Below are 20,818 nucleotides of genomic sequence, written 5' to 3'. Positions count from 1 at the left end.
GGATAATTAATGGACACTGCTCATAGGTTCACGTGTTAAACAACGAGTTAAGGTGAGCTCAGGGAAACGTCCCCCCCCTTTCAGCAGATGAATGCTAAAACAAACTCTGCACATTCATCATTCTGCACAGTCAGTTGATCAAAAATGCTTAACAGAACACAGAGAGGAAAACAGACAGCTAGCTAGACTATCTGTCCAATCTGAATTTTCTGTTGCATGACTAAAACAACATTTGAACGTACACGTTCCCACCCATGCAAGACTACAATCAAGTGAATGTGACTGCAGAGGAGGATATCTGTTGGACGTTTCCTCCTCAGTTTTCCCTTCTTTTTTCTTTTTTTTTTTTTTTAAGTTTTTGGGCATTTCTGCCTTTATTGGATAGGAAAGCTGAGATGTGAAAGGAGAGGGGGGAAGACAGGCAGGAAAACCGTCACAGGTCAGATTCAAACCCTGGACCTTCTGCATCGTGGACATATACATCCATTCTGCATCGTGGACATATACATCCTCTGTATATGTGCGCCCGCGCTACCAACTGAGCTAATCGGCCAGTTTTCCCTTCTTGACTTCCCTTTTCGCCCTAACAGCCTCCTGCAGGAGCCCACAACACCATGGGAGTCAGGCGACTCTGATAGCAGGAGAATAAAGGATACAAATGTGGTGCAGTTTTCAAAACCCTCCACAAGGGGTCAGTGTTAGTCTCCCTGTGAGTCCCCCATCTCTTCTTAATGTATTTACACTTCATCGGTCTGTCATTTCTGATTTATAAAAGACGCAATGTGTGATCCACCTGCTGAAAGGTGTCATCCTATGTTTTATTTATTTTTTTCCCCATTTAGGTTCTTTGAAGCTGTTTTCACTGTGACTCTTTGATCCAAAGACTAACACAGGCAACTGCATGCTGCATTTCTGATTTAAAAAAAAAAAAATTAAAAAAAATAAAAATAAATTTCCACACATTTCAAGATTACCAAAAAGAGGATATGTATGCTGCTCAATGTTAAGGAAAAGAGAACAAGCAGGACATTGTTTTATCGTGTTATTTGCGTTTGTTTTGCTGGGATCAGACCTGAACACATTTTTAAAGTCGTGAAAGCTTTAAAAGGCTGACAGATGCAGGGAGACATTTTCACTTTCAGAGTGAAAAAAAAGGGACAAAAGAGGCACATTTCGGTTCACAGACGGTCATCGAACACATTTGAGGTTTTCTTGCATTTTGAAAGCGTTACGACGACGATGTTTTAGTCCGTCACCTGCAGCGGAGAGGTTCTTCACATGAAGGGTCACTGAGGGGAACTGGGTCTGTTTTCATCCTTATGTTTCAAACTGAGAGCCCTTTTTTTTCTGGTTGCGATCATTAAACCCCGGATAAAATATTTATCCTTCATCCTGTTTGGAATCGTGTTTTGGAGCTCAGGGGAATTCAGATCTCTTGAACGGATTGAACGAGAACACTTGAGCTTACTGTGATCACAGTGCAGCCTGACGGTCGATGGCTTATGATTTTCAGGACTTGATGATCTTTTACGAAATCCAGAAGCATGACACAACAGCCTCTTTTTTAACAGAATGGTCAATTAATATGGAGGTTGGCTTTCAGGAGTGGGAGGCATAAGGGAATACATTTACGTAAAAGCAAATAACTCATTATAATGGAGTTGTTCATCCCGATCTACCTTCGCCAGTGGAAATGACTCCATTGAAACCAGTAAAAAATATCTGCCAATTAAAGAAATAACAATAATTTGGTGCAAAGACTAAATATGTTGACCTTTTTTCATGAAATCACTTCATCTGCTGGTCCAAATATGAAAAATAAAAATGTATAACTTACGAGTCATTTGCATCATTATTAATGTGCAAAAATATATCTGTCCTTTTATTTAAACAGACGGCCAAATGAGCCAATCGGATGAGATTTGTAAATCTACAGAAAACTGAAAAAAGATTACCGTGACTTTATATTCCGTATAATTCTGCTGGTGTCACTGCAAAAAGAAATCTCTTTTGATTACTTTTAAGCCTCTCCCGCCTTTATAATCAAGTAGGCCTCAAGAAAAGCCTAAAGTGGGTGAAATTGTAATTTGTGCAGGAGACAGAACTACTTTCCACTCACATGGTGGAAATTAATTCAAAACAATAAAAAAAATATTCTATGAAACAATGGGAATTTCTGCCACTGTGAATACTCTCCGTTCTTGCAGGTCATTTACTCTGATATCTAGTCTTGAATTTTGTTTATTCTACCATGTTGTGAGCCTGTAAAACCAGTTTTTTTTCACACAAATGATTGACTCTGGGGCAGTAGTCGGTCTTCAGGTTTATTTTTAACCCACCGATAGTCATTTTAGACAGTTCTATTAATGAAATAAGTCCAATGTCAATCACTCTGTTAAAAAAAAAAGAAAAACCTTAAAGTCTGAATATCTAGCTAAATGACTAGTTAAAGATGGATGTTTTTTTGTGCAGTATGGACTGTTAAATGCCTGCAGTGAACTCTTTGGAGTCTGCAGTCCATCACCGTGGCGTCTGTGCGGGCTGAATGGATGTTTGAAACCTTGCAGGAGGACGGACGGCCAAAATCATTTTTCACAAGTGGGCCGGCGAGCGGTGCCACATGTTAACCCGGAGTCGTGCAGAATGGCCCAGATTCTCCTGGCCAGACGCGCCGCAGCCTTGACTGGAGGCCTTTTCTTTAAGGGCGGGCGGCAGGGCTGAAGAAAGAGGTCTCGCCATCGATTGATTTTCCTCACTTGCACTTGCCTGTATCCCACGCTTCAGGAGGCCCGGGGAGCAGCCATTGATTGAGAGGCCACGCTGGTCATTCTTCCATTTTCCTCGAGACGTCTTCAACGAGCGGCTGTCCGTGTCACTGCCTCGCTCGGCTCGGGACTCATTACTTTTCTCCTTTTTACTTTCACATTGGGGGAGGAAATGAATGTGTTAATAACGTTCACAGCTGCGGGAGTGATGGCATAATGTGGTGCAATACACTGTGATAGAAAAATAATGAGGACGTGCATCAATGAGCTTTCAGATGGATCCTGACAGAATCTGACCCTGGTTGTTGTTTTGCGTTGAAATAATGTCATCAACATCATATGTCAGAAGTGTCATCTGCTGCCTGAACAGGCTGCATGGTATCTTCAAAGTTTCCATCTCTACATTACACATACTGGAAGGTGTCAAGAGTTAAAGAAATGTAGATAAATGCTTCCTGCAGTTTTAAAATGTGTGTGCTCAATTATATTCATTGTTCTTGTTATTTGTACCTTACCTGGGTCAAGTTTTAGAATTGCTTCAATTGGAACCTATGGTGAAAGCTGCTCATGTTGTCTTTATAATCTCTGTATTTCGCTACTAATACAGCAATACTGTTTTTCATTCAAGGTAATGAAGTAAGTAAATCAACTGTGGCTCCCTAGAATGAATTAAAAACAAACAAAGACTTTGGTAGAATTTGGATTATTAAATCTCCAAGAGAACAAATAATGCATTCAATCACAAAGATAATCTCATAATTGTGCGTTTATATTGCAGATCATTTAATTGTTTCAATTGTGCCTGAGTTTAATATGTAATAGTCTTTTATATTCTGGATGGCTAATATACTACATTAAGCAATGTTTTTAATGTCTTCATCGGGGCTCACAATGACCCTGATGAAGACCTTTGTCGGTCACAACGCGTTGGATTGTTTTTTTTAAATTTATTTATTAGATTATTTTTTGTGCATTCTTAGGCCTTTATTGACATGACAGCTGAAGAAATGAAAGGGGAGAGAGAGGGGGGAATGACATGAACCCGGGCCCGCTGTGTCGAGGAGTTAAACTCTATATATGGGCGCCCACTCTACCAACTGAGCTATCCAGGCGCCCAACGTTGGATTGTTTTTGAAGGAAACTTGCATTTTATATTTTCTTGGGACTATATCCCACCCACGCAATGAGCCCTTCACAAGACGGAATAAGCACAGTACACCTGAAGCAAAGGCGGACACGGGGTACGTGGGGGACAGGTCTGAGTTGATCTGAACGGACCATAAGTAGGCGAGTATGTATGTTACTCACGTTGCGCCCTCCCCACACACACGCAACCCCACGCATATATTTACAGCACCCCCTCCAACAAAATACTTCCAACGTCCCTGTGAGTAAAATATTGAAATGTGAAAAAATGTCTTTACTTTTTGCATATTGAGGAACTTAGTACCAATATTTGGTTAATTGGCATGCTCCGCCTCCGTGTGGCCAGTTCAAATATTAGCAGGTCTCCCATTGGCTAAGATGCGGCAGTAAAACTGTATGAAACGGTTTATGGAAATGTCAGTGTTTCCATCAATATATATGAAATGTAGGCTACTTGGAATCCATGATTTGGAGAGACAAATGGAAGAGGATCTTTCAATAAAAAACAGTCTGTCCCCCTCACTTCTGAAATTACAGCTACACCCCTGACCTGAAGTATCTAAAGAACACCTGTATGTGTTCACCACAAAGAGTCAGCAGCGCTTCCACTCCATTTTCTTGGTCTAATTTAGCAGATAATAGTGTCCATCACAGTTTCCCAGAGTCCAAGTCGGCGTTTCACTGGTCTTGTTTTGTCCTACCAAAAGTTTAACACCTAAATATATTCACCTAGCAGTGGTTTAAAACTGAGAAAAGCAGAACAACCTGTGAATATCTGGTTTATTAATAAACTGTAAAAAAACAACAACTCCTGATTGTTCTTTGTGTTTCAGGTACCTGTACGCTCTGGGACAGAGAGTCTGGAAACGCTGGAAAAAAAGATATTTTGTTCTTGTTCAGGTAAGGAACCGATGAGAGATAAAAGTACAGCTGACATAAAGTCTACAGTGTCTGCCTGACGTTATCAAACTGTTGAAAAGATCAAGCATCAGTGCAAATATGAACAGACTTATTAAACAGAAGTTTGTGTGTATTTAGGATGCATTAGGTCAAACCTTCAACCAAACTCAAACTGCTTCTTTCTTTCAAAAACTTTTTTTCCTTTTTTCGATTTTGCAGTTTTAAAAAGAGAGACGATAGAGGTAAAATAAAAGATGTTTTTTTCCCCCCACGTTATTAAAGAAAATCATCTCATTTCAGTCGCTCTTCTTGAAAAGGTTTTTACACCTCGCCCGAGCACAAGGGTCCTGCTAAAGCAAAGTTAATTGAATTTAGGTCTCTTAAATTCCCATTTACACTTATTCACTTGAGCTGTTTTTCACTTTCTGAGCCAAAAGGGATCACTCTGAGTCTTTTAAGGGCAGATGTTTCCTTTCAAGTTCAGTCTTTCCTTTGTTAAGTAGTTGTAGTTCTAGTCAGTGTTTACCCCTCTGCTTCCGATCGAAAGTCCTTAAAGGGCGTCAAAAGCTACAATCCCTAGTAGTATGAGTATCTTCTCTATTTATTAGTTTTAGCCTGATTATGTGTTTGACAACATTCCTAAAAAAAAAAAAAAAATTCCAAAAATGTTCCGCTACAGCTTTATTCATTCTGTCAAACCAAGATGGCTGCAGGAAGTAAAACTTCTGCTCACGTGTACAATGTAAGGAACATGTGAGAACATTATTATATGTGGAAAAACTGGAAAATAAGGTCAATATTTGCAGGTATTGGATGTTCCTGTCTGTTTTCCACTTGCACAAAGACAGGTCAATAAAGACATTTCCCAGTTTTTTGAAGAAGAACTCAACTGGTTTGCATAGAGCTCTGACCTCAACCCCATCCAATATACTGTGTGTATATATAAAATATCTTTTTTTTTTCTCTCCAAGTAAGGCATAGAAATAAGGATTGTTTTGGTATTAAAACTCCGGTGTTGTATTGGCATCCAACAGCTTTGGGATGAACTGGAACGCTGACTGTGAGCCACATTTGTGAACCTCGACACCCTTTTGTTACTGACTGGATCTTGCATTGCATGTCGGGTTGGATCCATAATCATGTTTCTTTACTCTTTAATCAGATATTTATGGATGTCCACCAAACCTTTGCCAATTTGAGGCTGTATATTAGTTCGACAAAGTTCTTTTTTGTTTAACATTTGACAATTTTGGCTTCTTTTGTTCAATGAAATAACGTAGAAAAACATGTTTATATTTCTCCATGTAAGGCATCAAAACGCTGACTGTGAGCCAGACCTGATCACCCTGTACTTGTGTCAGGCGCTGCAAAGATTAATCGATTATTAAAAATTCTCTGATTCCAGCTTCTTATATGTGAATATGTTCTAGTTTCTTCGCTACTCTGTAGGGCTGGGCGATATGGAGAAAATCAAATATCACAATATTTTTGACCAAATATCTCGATATCGATGCCGAAACAATATTGTAGTGTTGACTATTGGTGCTTTCACAAAATATTTACACAATGAGATTTTTGATAAATAATCATCAGTAATGTGGAGATAATGACTAAGTGGGTAAAGGCAAATAATAGAACAGCTAGATCAGTCTGGTAAGTTCAGAAAATGACATCACTTTACTGTAATGCAGCCTGTAAAACCAGGAAAAGACAACACTTATACGCCATATTACGATATTCAAAATCTAAGACGATATCTAGTCTCATATCACGATATCCATATAATATGTATATAAATGTGTGTGTGTGTGTGTTTTGCAGGTGAGTCAGTACACGTTTGCCATGTGCAGCTACCGAGAGAAGAAGGCCGAGCCCCAGGAGCTGATGCAGCTGGAGGGCTACACGGTGGACTACTGCGACCCTCAGCCAGGTAGCTGAACACACCGGAGCCGTCTCACTGACCTCATCAAACTTTACAAGCTTTACACTGAAAACACACATCCAAGCTCACACACTGCTGGAGGAGCGGAAGCATCCAGGTCCAAAATGCTCACGTTTCTTTTGCCGAATCCAAAACGTCCAGACTTCCCCACACTTACAGACTCACAGACTTACACACATGTTCTTTGTACATCTGCAAGAGCTTCCTGCTGTCGAAATCTACAACTCCCTCAAGTCTGAGGCTTTAGGTGGACTTATCCATAAATCATTGCAATATTGATGTAATTGAGAGCTGAAGTCCTGATGTCACGTCCAGGTTAGCCTCCGTTCCCCTACCTTCTATAATTCAATGCTGTCTCGTCGTTCTTTCTGACATAATGAAGTGAGTTCCTCCGGGTTACTTTCCATATTCAAGGAAAGAGTTGGTGCCCACTACAGCACTGCTTATTGGAAATGAAAACCCAAGTTAAACAACGGTTAATCAGTGAGCACAGAAACAACTACAGCTCAATAGCTTACATTATTGTAACTGGGTTTTATCCATAAAACGCTAATGTTCCAATGTCATTTTTTTTTTTTTTTTTTATACTTCTAACTTGTGATTTCGGCATCTAAACTCGTCTACGGCGCTCAGTCCTCTCTGCCCTGCTGTAAGGACAGACATGTCCTCACTCACCCCGCCACTTGCCTCATCTGTCCGAGCCGTGATGTTCTGTGGGCTTATGGGAAATGGATTTGTTAAAGGCCACTAAAAAAAACACCCATTTTAAAATGACCGTTCTTATTTAAACAGCCAGTGAACCCCATTACATATTGTTGAGGAAAGGCTGCCTTTTCAGTTATTTTCATTATTACAAATTTACTTCAGGGACAATACCCCGAGATGTACCTTTTTTATTTCCTCTCGTTATAATAATAATTACTATTATAATGTAAACGGCTGCAAACTACTACTGTAGTTACAATTATGGAATTCAAGAATTCATTCATATTAACAAGTTTTGCAATTGCCAAATGTAAATTCAGTTCAGAAAAATGCTCTGCGATAGATTACAGGGTCCGGACTCGACTCTAGTCGTATCCAAGTTGATGAGTCAGATCTGAAGTAGCATATCAATCCCCTCACAGCCCACTGTCCTCTCAGACTAGGTATGATGACGGTGAAGATGCCTCCGATACGTCACCGTACGTATGACTGACGTCTGCGCGGCCTGATTTACCAACTCACGAGAAAAACGGTTTGCTTAAGAGAACACGGGAAAAAAAGAAGTATGAAACAAAAGGCGTTTAATCCTTCGAGCTAGGCCTGGGGGATATGGCTGAGAGGTATATCACGATATTGCTTGATCATATTGATAGATATTGATAACTATTCACAATTTTAATTACCTAAAAAGACTAAGAACAAACTTTAAACATTTCTGTTTAACACTTAATATAACATTCAACTGTTCTTCAGTTATCAACCCCAATGTCGACACAACAATGAAAAACACACAAATGCTGTAAATAAGTATGGGGCCGCGTCTGTCTTACAAACCCAGTTGCTAGATTTGGCGGTCCCGTCTCTTATCGGTATATATTGAACATGTTTTATATTGATATTGATCAACTGTCTATCACAATATGGTAAGTTATTGAATTATTGCCCAGGCCTACTTTGAGCTTATAACGTGAATCAACCTTATTTGTAAAAGTTTACAGACAGTACAACCTGAAAATACTCAAAGAAAAACTAAAGATGAACAGTAATAGAGTAAAAAGTAAACACTAAAGTGCGAGTCACAGAAAAAATCTGATTCCTCCGAGTGACATAATAGACATACAGACACTTCAGCAGCTCAGGAGACTTTTCAGAATAAAACTTTGTTGTCTCACCGATAATGACAATTTACAGTCACACACATCACAAATGATCAGCAATACAACAACAGATGTGCAGAAGAGGATGCAGCTTAATGTCTGCTCCCGCCATGGGGATTTGTTCATAATATTGATTGTATTTGGTACACAGGGTTTCCGCGGGGTCTTAAAAGCCTAAAATATAATATATATAGATAATAAAGTATTGTGTTAGGTCTTTAATCATTTGAAACAGGTCTTAATTTTCCTACGTCCATGTAACGCTACCTGTAATGCTCTTTTTTTATTATTCTGTAGTGTTGTAGTTCTTTCTTTCGCTAGTCCAAATGTAATTTTGCTGTATTGTGACTACAAACGAGACCAACATGCAACTTATATTGCAGCCAATAAGCTTTCGTGTTATTGGCGCGAGTCTCTTTCGGATTGTACCACAGACTTAACACAGATTTTATTCTTCAGCTTTGGGGAAGTGCAAGTTTAGCAATATTTGGCTTGAACAAATGTAGGGCTTAGTTGATGTTGTGATAAAGGTCTTATATTTCATTCATAATGGTCTTGAAAAGTCTTAAATTTGACTTGGTGAAACTCTGCGTACAAAGCCTTTTACCTATTTTCCTTCTCCTCCTCCTCAGGTCTGCAGGGCGGCCGGGTGTTCTTCAACGCGGTAAAGGAGGGCGACCTGGTGATGTTTGCCTGTGATGACGAGCAGGACCGGATGCTGTGGGTCCAGGCCATGTATCGAGCCACCGGGCAGTCCTACAAACCGGTCCCACCGCTGCAGAACAAAACCACAAACTGCAGAGGAGGACTCCAGAAACTGGCGTCCCCCATCAGTAGGTTCTGATTCTCACAGTTTTTTTTTTTATTTTTCACAGAGTTTTTTATCATCCCAAAATCTTTTGGAAATTGATCTTAATGCCTTAATTAAAAAAATGAGGAAAAATCCAACCTTTAAGGACACCAATTTTCTTTGTGAATGAATAATGTATCGTAAATAAATAAATGTTCTTCCTTAAAATACAGGGGGCATAAGTCAGTACACCCCTATGTTAGATTCCCATAGAGGCAGGCAGACTTTTATTTTGAAAGGCCAGTTCATGGATCCAGGATACTATGATCCTGATAAAGTTCTCTTGGCCTTTGGAATTAAAATAGCCCCCCATCATCACATCCCCTTCACCATACCTAGAGGTTGGCATGGTTTTATTTCAGTTAGCCTAATAGCTGGTTTGATTTTCATTGATTATTTAGCATGGGTGTCTTCACGTATGCTTAGCACTGTAAGTATCCAAGGCTCAGACTGTGTATGGAAGTAAAAGTACTGAAACACCCTGAAAATAAAACGTTGCTCTAAAGTGTGCCGAGTCCCACACAACTTTATTAGCAACTACGGCTGGTCCTACTGGTAAAATGTTATCTAATAGGCAATAGTGCAGAATACACTGGCCAGCACAACATTTTGAATAATGTTTAAGTGAAAAACACACACAAACCAAAACGATGGAGGCAAAATGAAACCAAAATCTACGGGACTCTGGCAAGGACAAATGCCTTGTGGAGCTGCATTTTCAGAACACAAGAGTGAGCTGATAACATGCGTTTTTTATTTATCTACATCATATCGAAAAGAAAGAAATGTGTGAGTTGAATGCAGTTTGGAGAAGCAGGCAGGAGTACCGCTAAGGAAGCTAAGCACTGTCCTGCTGTGGACGGGGGCAGCAGCTAAACATTTTTGAGACACCTAAAGAAATCAATATCGGTTTAAGTGTACACTATATTTAGAGTATTTTCAGCGCTTTACCTTGCTGTCAGACAGCCCTTTACGACGGGGAACTGAAGCCGTTACCTCTGCTCTCTTCAAAGCCAGCAGACTTCTTTGACAAAAACATAATTTTACCGCACAGAACACAGGAGTTGCTGGTCTGTTCTGATTGTGTGACTTTGGTGTTTTAAAGGCTTAGTTTAGATTCAGCAAAGTCACACAATAATATCTATCTGCATCTTTATTCTTCTCCTCTTCCCTCCTTGCTTCTAATATCCCTTTTTTTCTTCCCTTTAATGGTTATTATTACCTCCAGCAAGGAGGTTACGTGTATGTTTTCGGCTCGGTTTGTTGGTTTGTTTGTCCGTCGACAAGATTACGGAAAAGGAAACGGCTATCAACTCTCTGAACACATCTTCTTTGTATTGCGACGTTCTTTCCACGTTACTACTTAAAGCTCATGAACACACCGAAGTCGGAAGAACGACTTTCCAAGTCGGGAAATGGGGCCATCCGAAGAGCACGTGAACGCGTCATTGGCCTTGACGAAGGTTTGCTCTCATTCTAGTTCCCTTATTGTTCCATTCTTCCTCTCTTTCTTCATTACTCTCGGTCACTCTAACCTCCCTTCTTCCCCTCATTAACCCATCTTAAGTTTTCGTTAAATGGGACACCTCTTATAAAGACTTCGCTCCACAATGGTGGTTAAAAAACTTGACAGGGTTCCTTTTAGGTTTCCTTTGTTTTAATCTGTTTTTCTGTATTTCCTTAAGTCCTGCCCTTTCATTCATTTGCTTTCTTTCTTCCAAACATGCACATCTTCTTTCTTTACCTACTCGTCCTCCTCCTTCACCTACAAATCATTTCATTCATTATCTGTGTGTGGAGGATGGCGACATAAAGGGCTTCATACTGAGAGCTGATTACCGCAGTATTTGTGTTTTTTGGAGCAGGCGCAGCCAGTTGTCGTCGCCGCTCGTTAGCGTTTAATGGTATAGATTTATATGTTAATGGCGAAAGGTGCTGGCACGCTGTCTGCAGGAGGAAATGGAAGGTGTCCCTGAAATAGCTCTTAAGTGGGTGCTAAGTGCCGCTCTGTTTGTGTGTGTGTGTGTGTGTGTGTGTGTGTGTGTGTGTGTGTGTGTGTGTGTGTGAAATGGGCTTGACGGGAATTCGTTCTCACTTTAATAACAATCTTGTCGGTGAACCTAAATCTTCGTCTGTGCGGATGTGGAGGTTGAATACCACAAATAATTGCATGTGTACAAACTGACAAGAGGACACACACTAATAAAATCACAATTTTCCCGTCTTGACTTTTATAGAAATACCTGCGGTTATTCTCTATTTAAAGGTTTATAACTCGGGGAGAACCGGTGAGACGATGAGAGTAGAGGCAAACATCTCTCCTTTGTTTGTCTCCAGTTCAAGACTGTTTTCCTGCTTTGTGTTTTCAGAAGCATCTCAGAGCACAAAGCACCAACAGGCATCAGATTTTATTGACCAGTGTGAGAGAGCGAACAATGAAGCTGTTTACACGTGGAAGTCGTGTAATAGACTCACATATAGGCTGCTGACTGTTGTCACTCTGCTGAATAGATGCTGCTCTGTGTGGACTTCGGCTTGCTTAAGGGTGTAGTCACTTAGGCTTTAACATCCTTATTCAGGTAAGGTAAGCAGATACAGATTGCATTATAATAACAGGTATAAATGGGGGTTTTGTTTAGTCTTTGTTTTGTTTAGACAGAGTCTGGAGGAGCTTAGAAATGTAGTTAAGTTTTTCTTGGCAGTCAGATAAAAAGACAACTGATGTCTAACAAATAGATAAACGGTGTCAAGTGTGGCTGTATTTCACTGGAAAGGATTCCAACACCGGGGCGTACAGCAGTCAGCAGCTAAAGACGCAGATTAGCCTAGCTGCACTTTTCGAGACACCATGGCCACTGCCGCAGTCGGAGTTGTCGAAAAAACAACACCGAGGGGACTTCATGGTGCATTTAAGTGCACCTCGAGAAACTCAAGCTGTTGTTCTAAAGTACCTTTCTGCCATCTAGTGGTTCTTCTTCTTGTCGTTTAACAGCAATTGACTCGTAAAATAAGTTACCCTAGTACTTTAATAAATTATTAAAATTTGACCATATGGCTTTAGCAATAAACAAGCCGTTATTTAATGTCGCCGACTGTCGTTTTTGTGCACCGTTAGGCACCGGCACAGATTTAAAAGTATTATTTTAGCACCAAGAAAATCAACAACAACAAAAATCCAAGCGATAGCCACCTCTAACCACTAGTAGGGTGAAGCTGTAATGTTTCTCCTGTGTGTGACACCAAAGGGAACGTCATGTTTATCTTCTGTACGGCGGCCATTTTAGAACATTTCATGTTCAGATATACTGCCAGACTGAGCTTAGCTTTCATTACTGTAAGCCGGATGTTCTTCGGCTCAGATTTGTTAGCATGCCTTAAATTTAAAACACAGTAGCATGTTAAAGCATTTGAAAATCTTGTATATATTTTTTTTTGCTTTCTGCAACAATAAGTGCGTCAATACACCGTGACGTCACTGCTGGGCGTGGTTCCTGGTGCAACAGAGGAGTGACCTCACAAATCAGTGATGGTGGGTGAAACCGACTATAATCTTTCAACGTGGGAAGAGCACAGAAACGCTGGTTATCTGCCTGATTGTAAGATCACTTTTTACATATTTGTGTTTACAGTGGCATTTAGCATGCCAGTTTTAAATGTTGCAACGATGATAAACAGCCTTGGCAGCTGCTGTGATCATGACAAAAGAACAAGAGACTGAAATGAAATGTTCAGGTTAGAAGAAATTACTTAAGGACTAAAAGTAAACTCTTGGAGAAAGGGATGAAAAGCAGCAACCCGAAGAAGCAGATCATTGAGGGTAGAATGGAGACATTAGCAAAAAAGAAAGAAAAACAAGTGAAGGTTCCATAAAACAAAACCAGGCCTTCACCTTGATGCTGTAGGAGTTTTACTGCTTTGTGTGCAGATCTCAGCAGCTGGCCTTCGTGACGTTCTCAGCTCTTGAAGTGAAAACTCTAAAGAAAAGGACAAACGGACGACTGCGAGTTTGCTTAAAAAGCTCTGAAGAAATCACTTCCTGTCTCCTTCTCGCCTGTTCACTGCAGCTCAGCAGTTCACATAAACAACATTGAAATGGACCAGCATTCAAACGACCCACAAACAAAGTCCAAACAAGTGGAAATCATCTAAGGCTGAGAGGATGTTTGGCTCTGGCCTTTGACCTTAAAATCAACTTCCATCACATGAATGGACAGGCCTGTTGAGGGTCAAGACTTGCTCCTGAAGTTGTTTTTCGGGGATGTTTACACCTGTCAGTTGTGTTTCTGAAGAAGCAGGTGGTCAGTTTGACAACGAGGACGATCCTGAGGAGAGACGTCCAAACTGTCCGTTAGTCTTAACCTCTTGAGTTTTCAGCGGCGCCCTGAAACAAAGCAGAACAGCTGCTGACGCGTTCGTATGCTTCTCTTAAACTTTTGAGTTTGAGTTGAGTTTGTTTTCCGCTCCATGCTACGGGAAGCTCTCGCTCAGCCAGACGGAGACTGAGGGCCTTGTCTGTCTACATCTTCATCTCCGCTCGCCCTGACATCATCCTTGCCACTGCTGCCGCCGCCACCACGCTCCGACAGGCAGATCAAGTCACATCTCTCAGCCCGGTGCACCTGAAACTGAAACGCTCTCCTTCCTCCTCCTGCTCTTCGTCTGCATCAATAACCTGCCATCAGCGGCCGCCACCACCTCTCAGAGCAGGATGTCAAATAGATGTGACTGTTGCCATGATGATGCCGATGGAGCCCCGACAAGATGGATATGGAGAGATTGAGTGCAGAAATCTACCCCCACCCTCCCACCTTACCCCACACACACACACACACACACACACACACACACCGCTCAACAGTCACTCAAACATCCTTACTCATGTTGTAAATATGACACCAAGATATAGACGTTTACAAACCACACGTACAGTAGTTGAAAGTCACATTTTATATTTTAGCACAGCATCGATTTAGCATCGCACTTCTGCAACATGACAGACGCGAGATGGACACTTTAAATAAAAAAAGGTTCAACATCGATGCAGCAGATCCAGAGATATCGTCTTTTTCTATTCAACACATTTTGCGTTCTTGTCAAGACATGGCGCCTACATCAACCACAATGCAACTGGACTGCAGACAGTTTGGTCCGCCTGCAGCAGGGATGAGGAGCGAGCTACTGTACAGAGCTCTTACAACTAACTCTTACACACCCAGTCAGTGACTCAAGTGACATCACTTGAGGACATTTATTCGATTTTGCACAGCTCCCTGTGCACCAAAAGGCTTTATACAGCTTTTTACCTGTAAACACTGATGTTTAAAATCGCGTTCCCCTTTCAGCCGTGGACAAACACATGTGATTGTGTGGCCGATAGCGATCATTTAATTTCAGCTGACGGTCAGCACACCAAACCAATGTTCAATAATTCTGATTACGCTGTCGTCATTAAGATAAATTAAGCTATTACATGAAATGTCATTCTTGTATTTGGGAAGAGTTTAGACACTTTAACTGTATGATCTTGACCTAATGTGCACTTACTACTCCATTTTCTGATGAAGACCATGACATGTGTTGCAGGCTCTGTAAAAAGATATTCTGTTTTAAACATGTTTAGACATTAGACTTACGACGACTTGAACCGTGACTGTTGACATCGCGGAGCAGGAGAAATCATTCAAAGGTCAGATCTCAAGTTGAAGTCCACTTAACTCTGACAAAGTTCTCTCTCCTCCAGCTCTCTCTGTACAGTTTACAGTCTTTGTATCTCCGTCCAGCATCTCATCTGAACTCGCTGTTGAGTAACATTTTTTTGTTGTTTTGTCTATTTCTTCCTGTTTGGAAACAGCCCCCTGACAGGAGGGCAGACACATGTATGTGTCTTTGCAGAACTATAATTCCATTTTAAAGTTATAATCCTTAAGATTTTCATGAAATCAAACCCCATATTTTAAAAAGGTTATTGTCGGCATTTCTCTGCAATATACAGTAAGTACTTTTTCATTGTTGGTGGCGGGGTCCGCTATTCCCACGTTGGAGTCAAATAGACTTCAAGCCGTTTCTCACACTGATGAGAAACTGTTTGAAAAATACAAAGTGAAGAAACGTGCAGACAGTCTGGACAAAACCCACACCATCTGTGCCAGGAGCAGTGACCATATTTGATCCATATCCCCCCCCCAACACACACCCCGCCGCAGATAATAGCTGAAAGTTGGACTTGACATGGATCAACATCACTCCTCCGCTGTCTGTCCCCCAATCAATACTCCCCCTCCTTCCCCCTCTTCTTATTATCAGCACTAATCTATATCTCTTTGTCTCGTTTTCTTTAGAGTTGCCTCTTTCGCACGATGTCTTTTCTCCAAATTACATTGACAATCCCGTGTTTTGGAGGTAACTAATGTAAAATGACCTACATCGGAATTAGACAGAGGGAAAGCAGGCCACAGGAGCCGAAGGGCAGCGTCCGAAAAGTGGGAGAGTCAGAAGAAAAGAAGACGGGAAGAAAAGGAGAGGAGCGTCGATTGGAAGTTGATTGTGGAGATTTCACTTTTGCTGTCTTTTTTTTCTCTTTCGGACAAAAGCGATAAAGAAAGGAAGGGAGGGGATGGGGGGGGGGGGCGAAACACAAATGTCTGAGAGTCCTTGCTGGCTTCTCTGCGTCCACACAAAAACAAAATGGTAGCGTTAATAAAAAGCGATCACTAATGCTTGTCTCGGGCGCGAGGCCGCAGGCGTCGCAGGCGTGGAAACAGTGCCGGCATTCTTCAGGGAGCCGTGGTCTTTTGTGGGGCCATGTGTCACGCTCAGAAACTTCCCATCGCGAAATGTACTCCCACGATAAAAGCAAAATGGAGAGTGTTAGGCTTTTCATTTGGCGGGGCCATTAACAGGAAGGCCTGAAAGGACTGGAAATGAACCCAGGTTTGCTCAGGCCAGGACGCCCTGAGCCTCTTCTGCCTCTTTTATTTATTTATTTATTTATTTATTTTTTATGGTTGATTCTTCCGTCACTGACCCCGAAGCTTCGTTATCATCTGCTGCTCTGAACTGCAAGAAGAGCTTGGCTACTGTATCAAAATAATGTACATCATTAGTTCAGTTTTAACTCAAGGTATGAGTCTGGTGGTGTTCTGTCTTTTTCAGATTCTCAACATTACCCATGAAAACCCCAAACTGCTAATAAGTAGTGTGTCTGCATTAAAGCCTGATACATCTTCTTCCTTTGTGCCATGAAAACACAGGTTTACGTCCTCAGTGGGAACCAATGGGCTTGGAGCTGAGAGCCACAGACAGGAAGTCAGAAAGTATAAGACGGACTAACATGTTTGTTTTTTTGGTCTTTGGGATTTGTTGAGGAGAAAAGGAGAAATATATAGAATTGGGGCACCCTTGTGGCCTAGAGGTGTAAGGCGACGACCGCGGAATGGTTTTGCGTTCTCACTTGACAAGGTGATGCCACAGGTGACATGATGACACCTGAGCGACCCGCATTCGCTGATGAAGACTGTGACACGCGGTTGAAAGCTTGAAAAGATGCTGTTGGCCTTGAGAGCTTCGATTTATTTTGATACAAAAACTGTTCCCAAAGGTCAAGATTGAACCTCCATGCTCAAAATGATTCATTACCTCCACCATGGAAGGTCATGCTTTGGGTTTGATTTGTTTGTCTGTTTGTCAGCAGGATTACAGACAAAAACCTACTGGTGGAAGGCTGTAGCACGTGCCAAGGAAGAATCCATTTTGGAGCGGATCTGAATCACATTGTTTCGTTAACATTATGAGTTGGGGCACGGCCATGGCGGAGGTCTGCGCTCTCGGAGTGCTCTTCTCGTAAATATAGGATTCATTAACAGAAGAGTAATTGATAGTTCAATTCACCAGGATAATCAACTCTATTCAACTTTATTTATAGTGTTGGTAATCTCAGGACACGTTACAGATAGAGTAGGTCTAGACCACTCTATAATTTACAGAGATCCCACAATTCCCCCCCAAGAGCAAGCATTTGGTGTGACGGTGGTGAAGAAAAACTTCCTTTCAACAGGCAGAAGCCTTAGGCAACTCAATGTATATATATTTGTTAAAAACATACAATACAATACAAGACGTTATTGTCAGTTCACACACTGAAATTCATTTTGCGTTCCCCAGCAGCTCCGCTCAAAAGAAGAAGAAAAAATTAAAAATACACACAGAGCTAGACAACAATTACACATATAGCACAAATATGAAGACATATCAACAGCCATGGCAAAGTAACGTGTTCCATGATCATCCTTAGATCCAGATCTTAATTTTTGGGAAACTGATTTTGGCTTAGCAACAGGATAGATGTATAAAAGAGTTCTTAAGCCTGTTGTATCTAAAAGAAGGGTCTCTGAATCGCCTGTTAGAAGGCAGAAGTTGGTACTCATTATTTAAACATGCATGGAGTCAGAAGAGATAGCAAGATTTAGTCTAAGTCTAAGCATGCTCCTCTTGTGGATTGTGGAGTGTGCAACACTCCTTTCAACATTTGCAACATACGTTAATAATAATTTGCACATTGTCTGTTGATCAGGTATAAACTAAGGCCACTGCGAACACAGTTTAAATCCGCTGACGATGCCGTCAGTTTGCAGAGCTTTCAGTCTTAATGTGATCGTCGTTACACATGCAGATCATTGGTTGACTCTTATTTTAAGTTATTTTTCAAGTAGAGCCAGCAAACTTTACTCTGGTTTCAGCTTAAAACATGTGAGGAAGTGAAATATCTGTCTTTATCTTCATGGGGGACGTGAAGCCTGATCTCCTGCTGCAGCTGATCACCGACGTGTTGTCGTCCGCTCTCTTCCTGGCTGGTTTTCGACTCTTGCGAGTCACTTCCAGTGTTTTCCTCACATGTCGTCCATGTTGGCGAGTGTTTTGTGTCATCTGAGAGAACTGACAGCTTCACAGAGGATCTGTAGCCAACCGAGGTGGGAACTATTAACCACAGCATTGAGAGCTGACACTGCCAATGTGTGTGTGTGTGTGTGTGTGTGTGTGTGTGTGTGTGTGTGTGTGTGTGTGTGTTTTCACTGTTGAGCTCAATGAGAGGCGTGAATGATTGTGAATCTGAACACATTTATGTATCACCTCTTTAGCTGACTGCGTCATGCAAAGAAATCTGCTGTCATTCATCTTAGCAAGTCCATTTTACTTCACGACATGGAGCTGGATGACTTTATTTTTACTGTTTTCTTCCTCAACGGCGTTAACGCAAACCCATTTTAACGGCCTCAATTTTTTATCGCGAGATTAACGTTCTTTTTGGCCTAGCAAATTTTGTAGTTTTTTTTCACATGCTGTTGGAACAACTAGTAATGTTAGAAAAACTACAACACCACACCGGATCTAGCTAGACCGGAAACAAAACAACAGGCACGCTGCACACACTTGTTTGGGCTCTCGAGCCGGCCAAAGAGTAGTAGGCTAACGTTACGTTTTGAGTGGATGGCGAGTGCGAGACGCCGAAATGGATGCCAATAAGATTCTGAATGGAAAGTTTACTTTTAAAAAGTTGTCGAGGGGGGGACAGTAGTTACACGCATACACAGCCTGTACGACACGGAGAAAGCAGCCCAACTGGAACTGCTGCAGAGTGCAAACGCTGTCTCATTAACCGGTGATCACTGGACGTCAGTGAGTAATCAACATTATTTAGAAGTTACTGCACACTATATTGACTACGTATATCAGCATACGGTTTTAGGACTGTGTTGTTGGTATCGTTTTTTTTGACACTTTTTGTCATTTGGGACATTGTCCACCCCCTTTTCTGTCCAGGAGAATTGTTACATTCCTTATTAGAAAAACATAAAGGTTACAAATGTCCTGCTGTGGCAACCGTTTTTCGGACCATTTTGTTTGTACTGTATAAACAAAGTGTTAGTGTTACATCTCAGTTAGATTAGGTACTTAGAGGAATTGTGCAATAATGACAGATTCACACATTTTTCTTTTGTTTACAGTAAATAAAAGAATTACAAATCTTAAAATCAAGTTCATGAAGTAACTCTTTGCATTAATTTGATTCCCAATTAAGATACACTGGTAAGAATGGCTTTCCATTGTTATTATGTACTTAAAAACAGTTCTGAAATGCAAAATAATTTTATTCATGTAATAAAACATGCAATTAATCGTGATTAACTATAGAAATTTGGCGATTAATAAAACAATTAATCGTTTGACAGCCCTAATAGCAACACATTCACACTCCCAACTCGTCAAAAGCGATGCTTGGTCAGGTGCCTTTGGCATTTGTTACGGACGCAAAAAGTCTCCTTTAGCGTCTAGCCCTTTGGCGTCATATTTGGGTTACAAAATGTACGTTTCTGTGCCACATGGGACAAGAACGGGACACAAACTTCTGTCTCCTTGGTGACAGTCCTGTGTTGTTTGACCCATCCACCACCCAAACCATCCTCCTCACACAGATTTTCAGTCTTTCATACTACTCGCTACTGTTGTATCTCTTAATACTATGTCATCTTTCAGCGTCGCAGTCAAGCTACTTCCCGGTGCGTTCCATACAGACACTAAAGATTTTTGTGTCAGTATCCGGGGCCTGTTTCACAGAACCAAGATAAGGGATTAAGCCGGGATTTCCCCGTTATCCTGGATGAATTTAGCCTTGACTCGCTTTCACGAAAGCAGATTTATTCTGTGCAGGTAGCCTGCTCCCGACCAGGCTAACAGCCAGGCTAACAGCTAGCCTGCTCCCGACCAGGCTAACAGCCAGGCTAACAGCTAGCCTGCTCTTGACCAGGCTAACAGCCAGGCTAACAGCCAGGCTAACAGCTAGCCTGCTCCCGACCAGGCTAACAGCCAGGATTTATTAATCCTGGAGCCTTTTCTGATCACCAGCAGTGATTTTACCTTATTGTTATCAGCCTGGATTAAAATACAACAGGTGCATATTGCTGTTCATTTAAGTACTGTTATTATTTAAAGTTATATATAAAGTTTATAGTATAATTATTCATGTGACAGTCACTGTTACTGTTATATTGCTGTATGAAGACTGCTGTTCATATTGTTGTTAGAAGTTTGATGAATATATTATGACAGTTGTTGAGATAATTAGAAAAGGATGATAAAATTTCAAATGTGTTTTAAATGAAGTCTGTTACTAAGGGCAATACATACAACGCTGTACATTTCTATAGTTGACCAATGCACCTTGAATTATTTTAGTTGATTAATTCTTTTTTAATTCTTTAACGATAAGGATCATGTGTGTTCCTCTTCCATGTGCATTGTATTTGATGTTCTTAGCACACAATGTGTGTTGTCCAGTAAACTGAGACTATAATTTGGG

The 20,818-nt window shown here is 41.1% G+C and overlaps 1 protein-coding gene across 1 annotated transcript in view; it reads left to right on the top strand.

Moving 5' to 3' along the window:
- The window catches only part of cadps2 (Ca++-dependent secretion activator 2), a 232,684-nt gene that overhangs the window by 111,160 nt on the left and 100,706 nt on the right, over nt 1-20,818 (top strand). The window contains exons 9-11 of the mRNA XM_078256450.1: nt 4,745-4,811; nt 6,633-6,741; nt 9,248-9,448. Coding sequence (XP_078112576.1) covers nt 4,745-4,811; nt 6,633-6,741; nt 9,248-9,448 — 377 coding nt within the window. The remainder of the gene's footprint in view (nt 1-4,744; nt 4,812-6,632; nt 6,742-9,247; nt 9,449-20,818) is intronic.

The sequence above is a fragment of the Sander vitreus genome, chromosome 8 (genome assembly GCF_031162955.1).
Source record: "Sander vitreus isolate 19-12246 chromosome 8, sanVit1, whole genome shotgun sequence".
Taxonomy (NCBI): Eukaryota; Metazoa; Chordata; class Actinopteri; order Perciformes; family Percidae; genus Sander; species Sander vitreus.
Note: the sequence above shows the minus strand (reverse complement) of the source record. Positions and strands in the feature narration are given on the sequence as shown.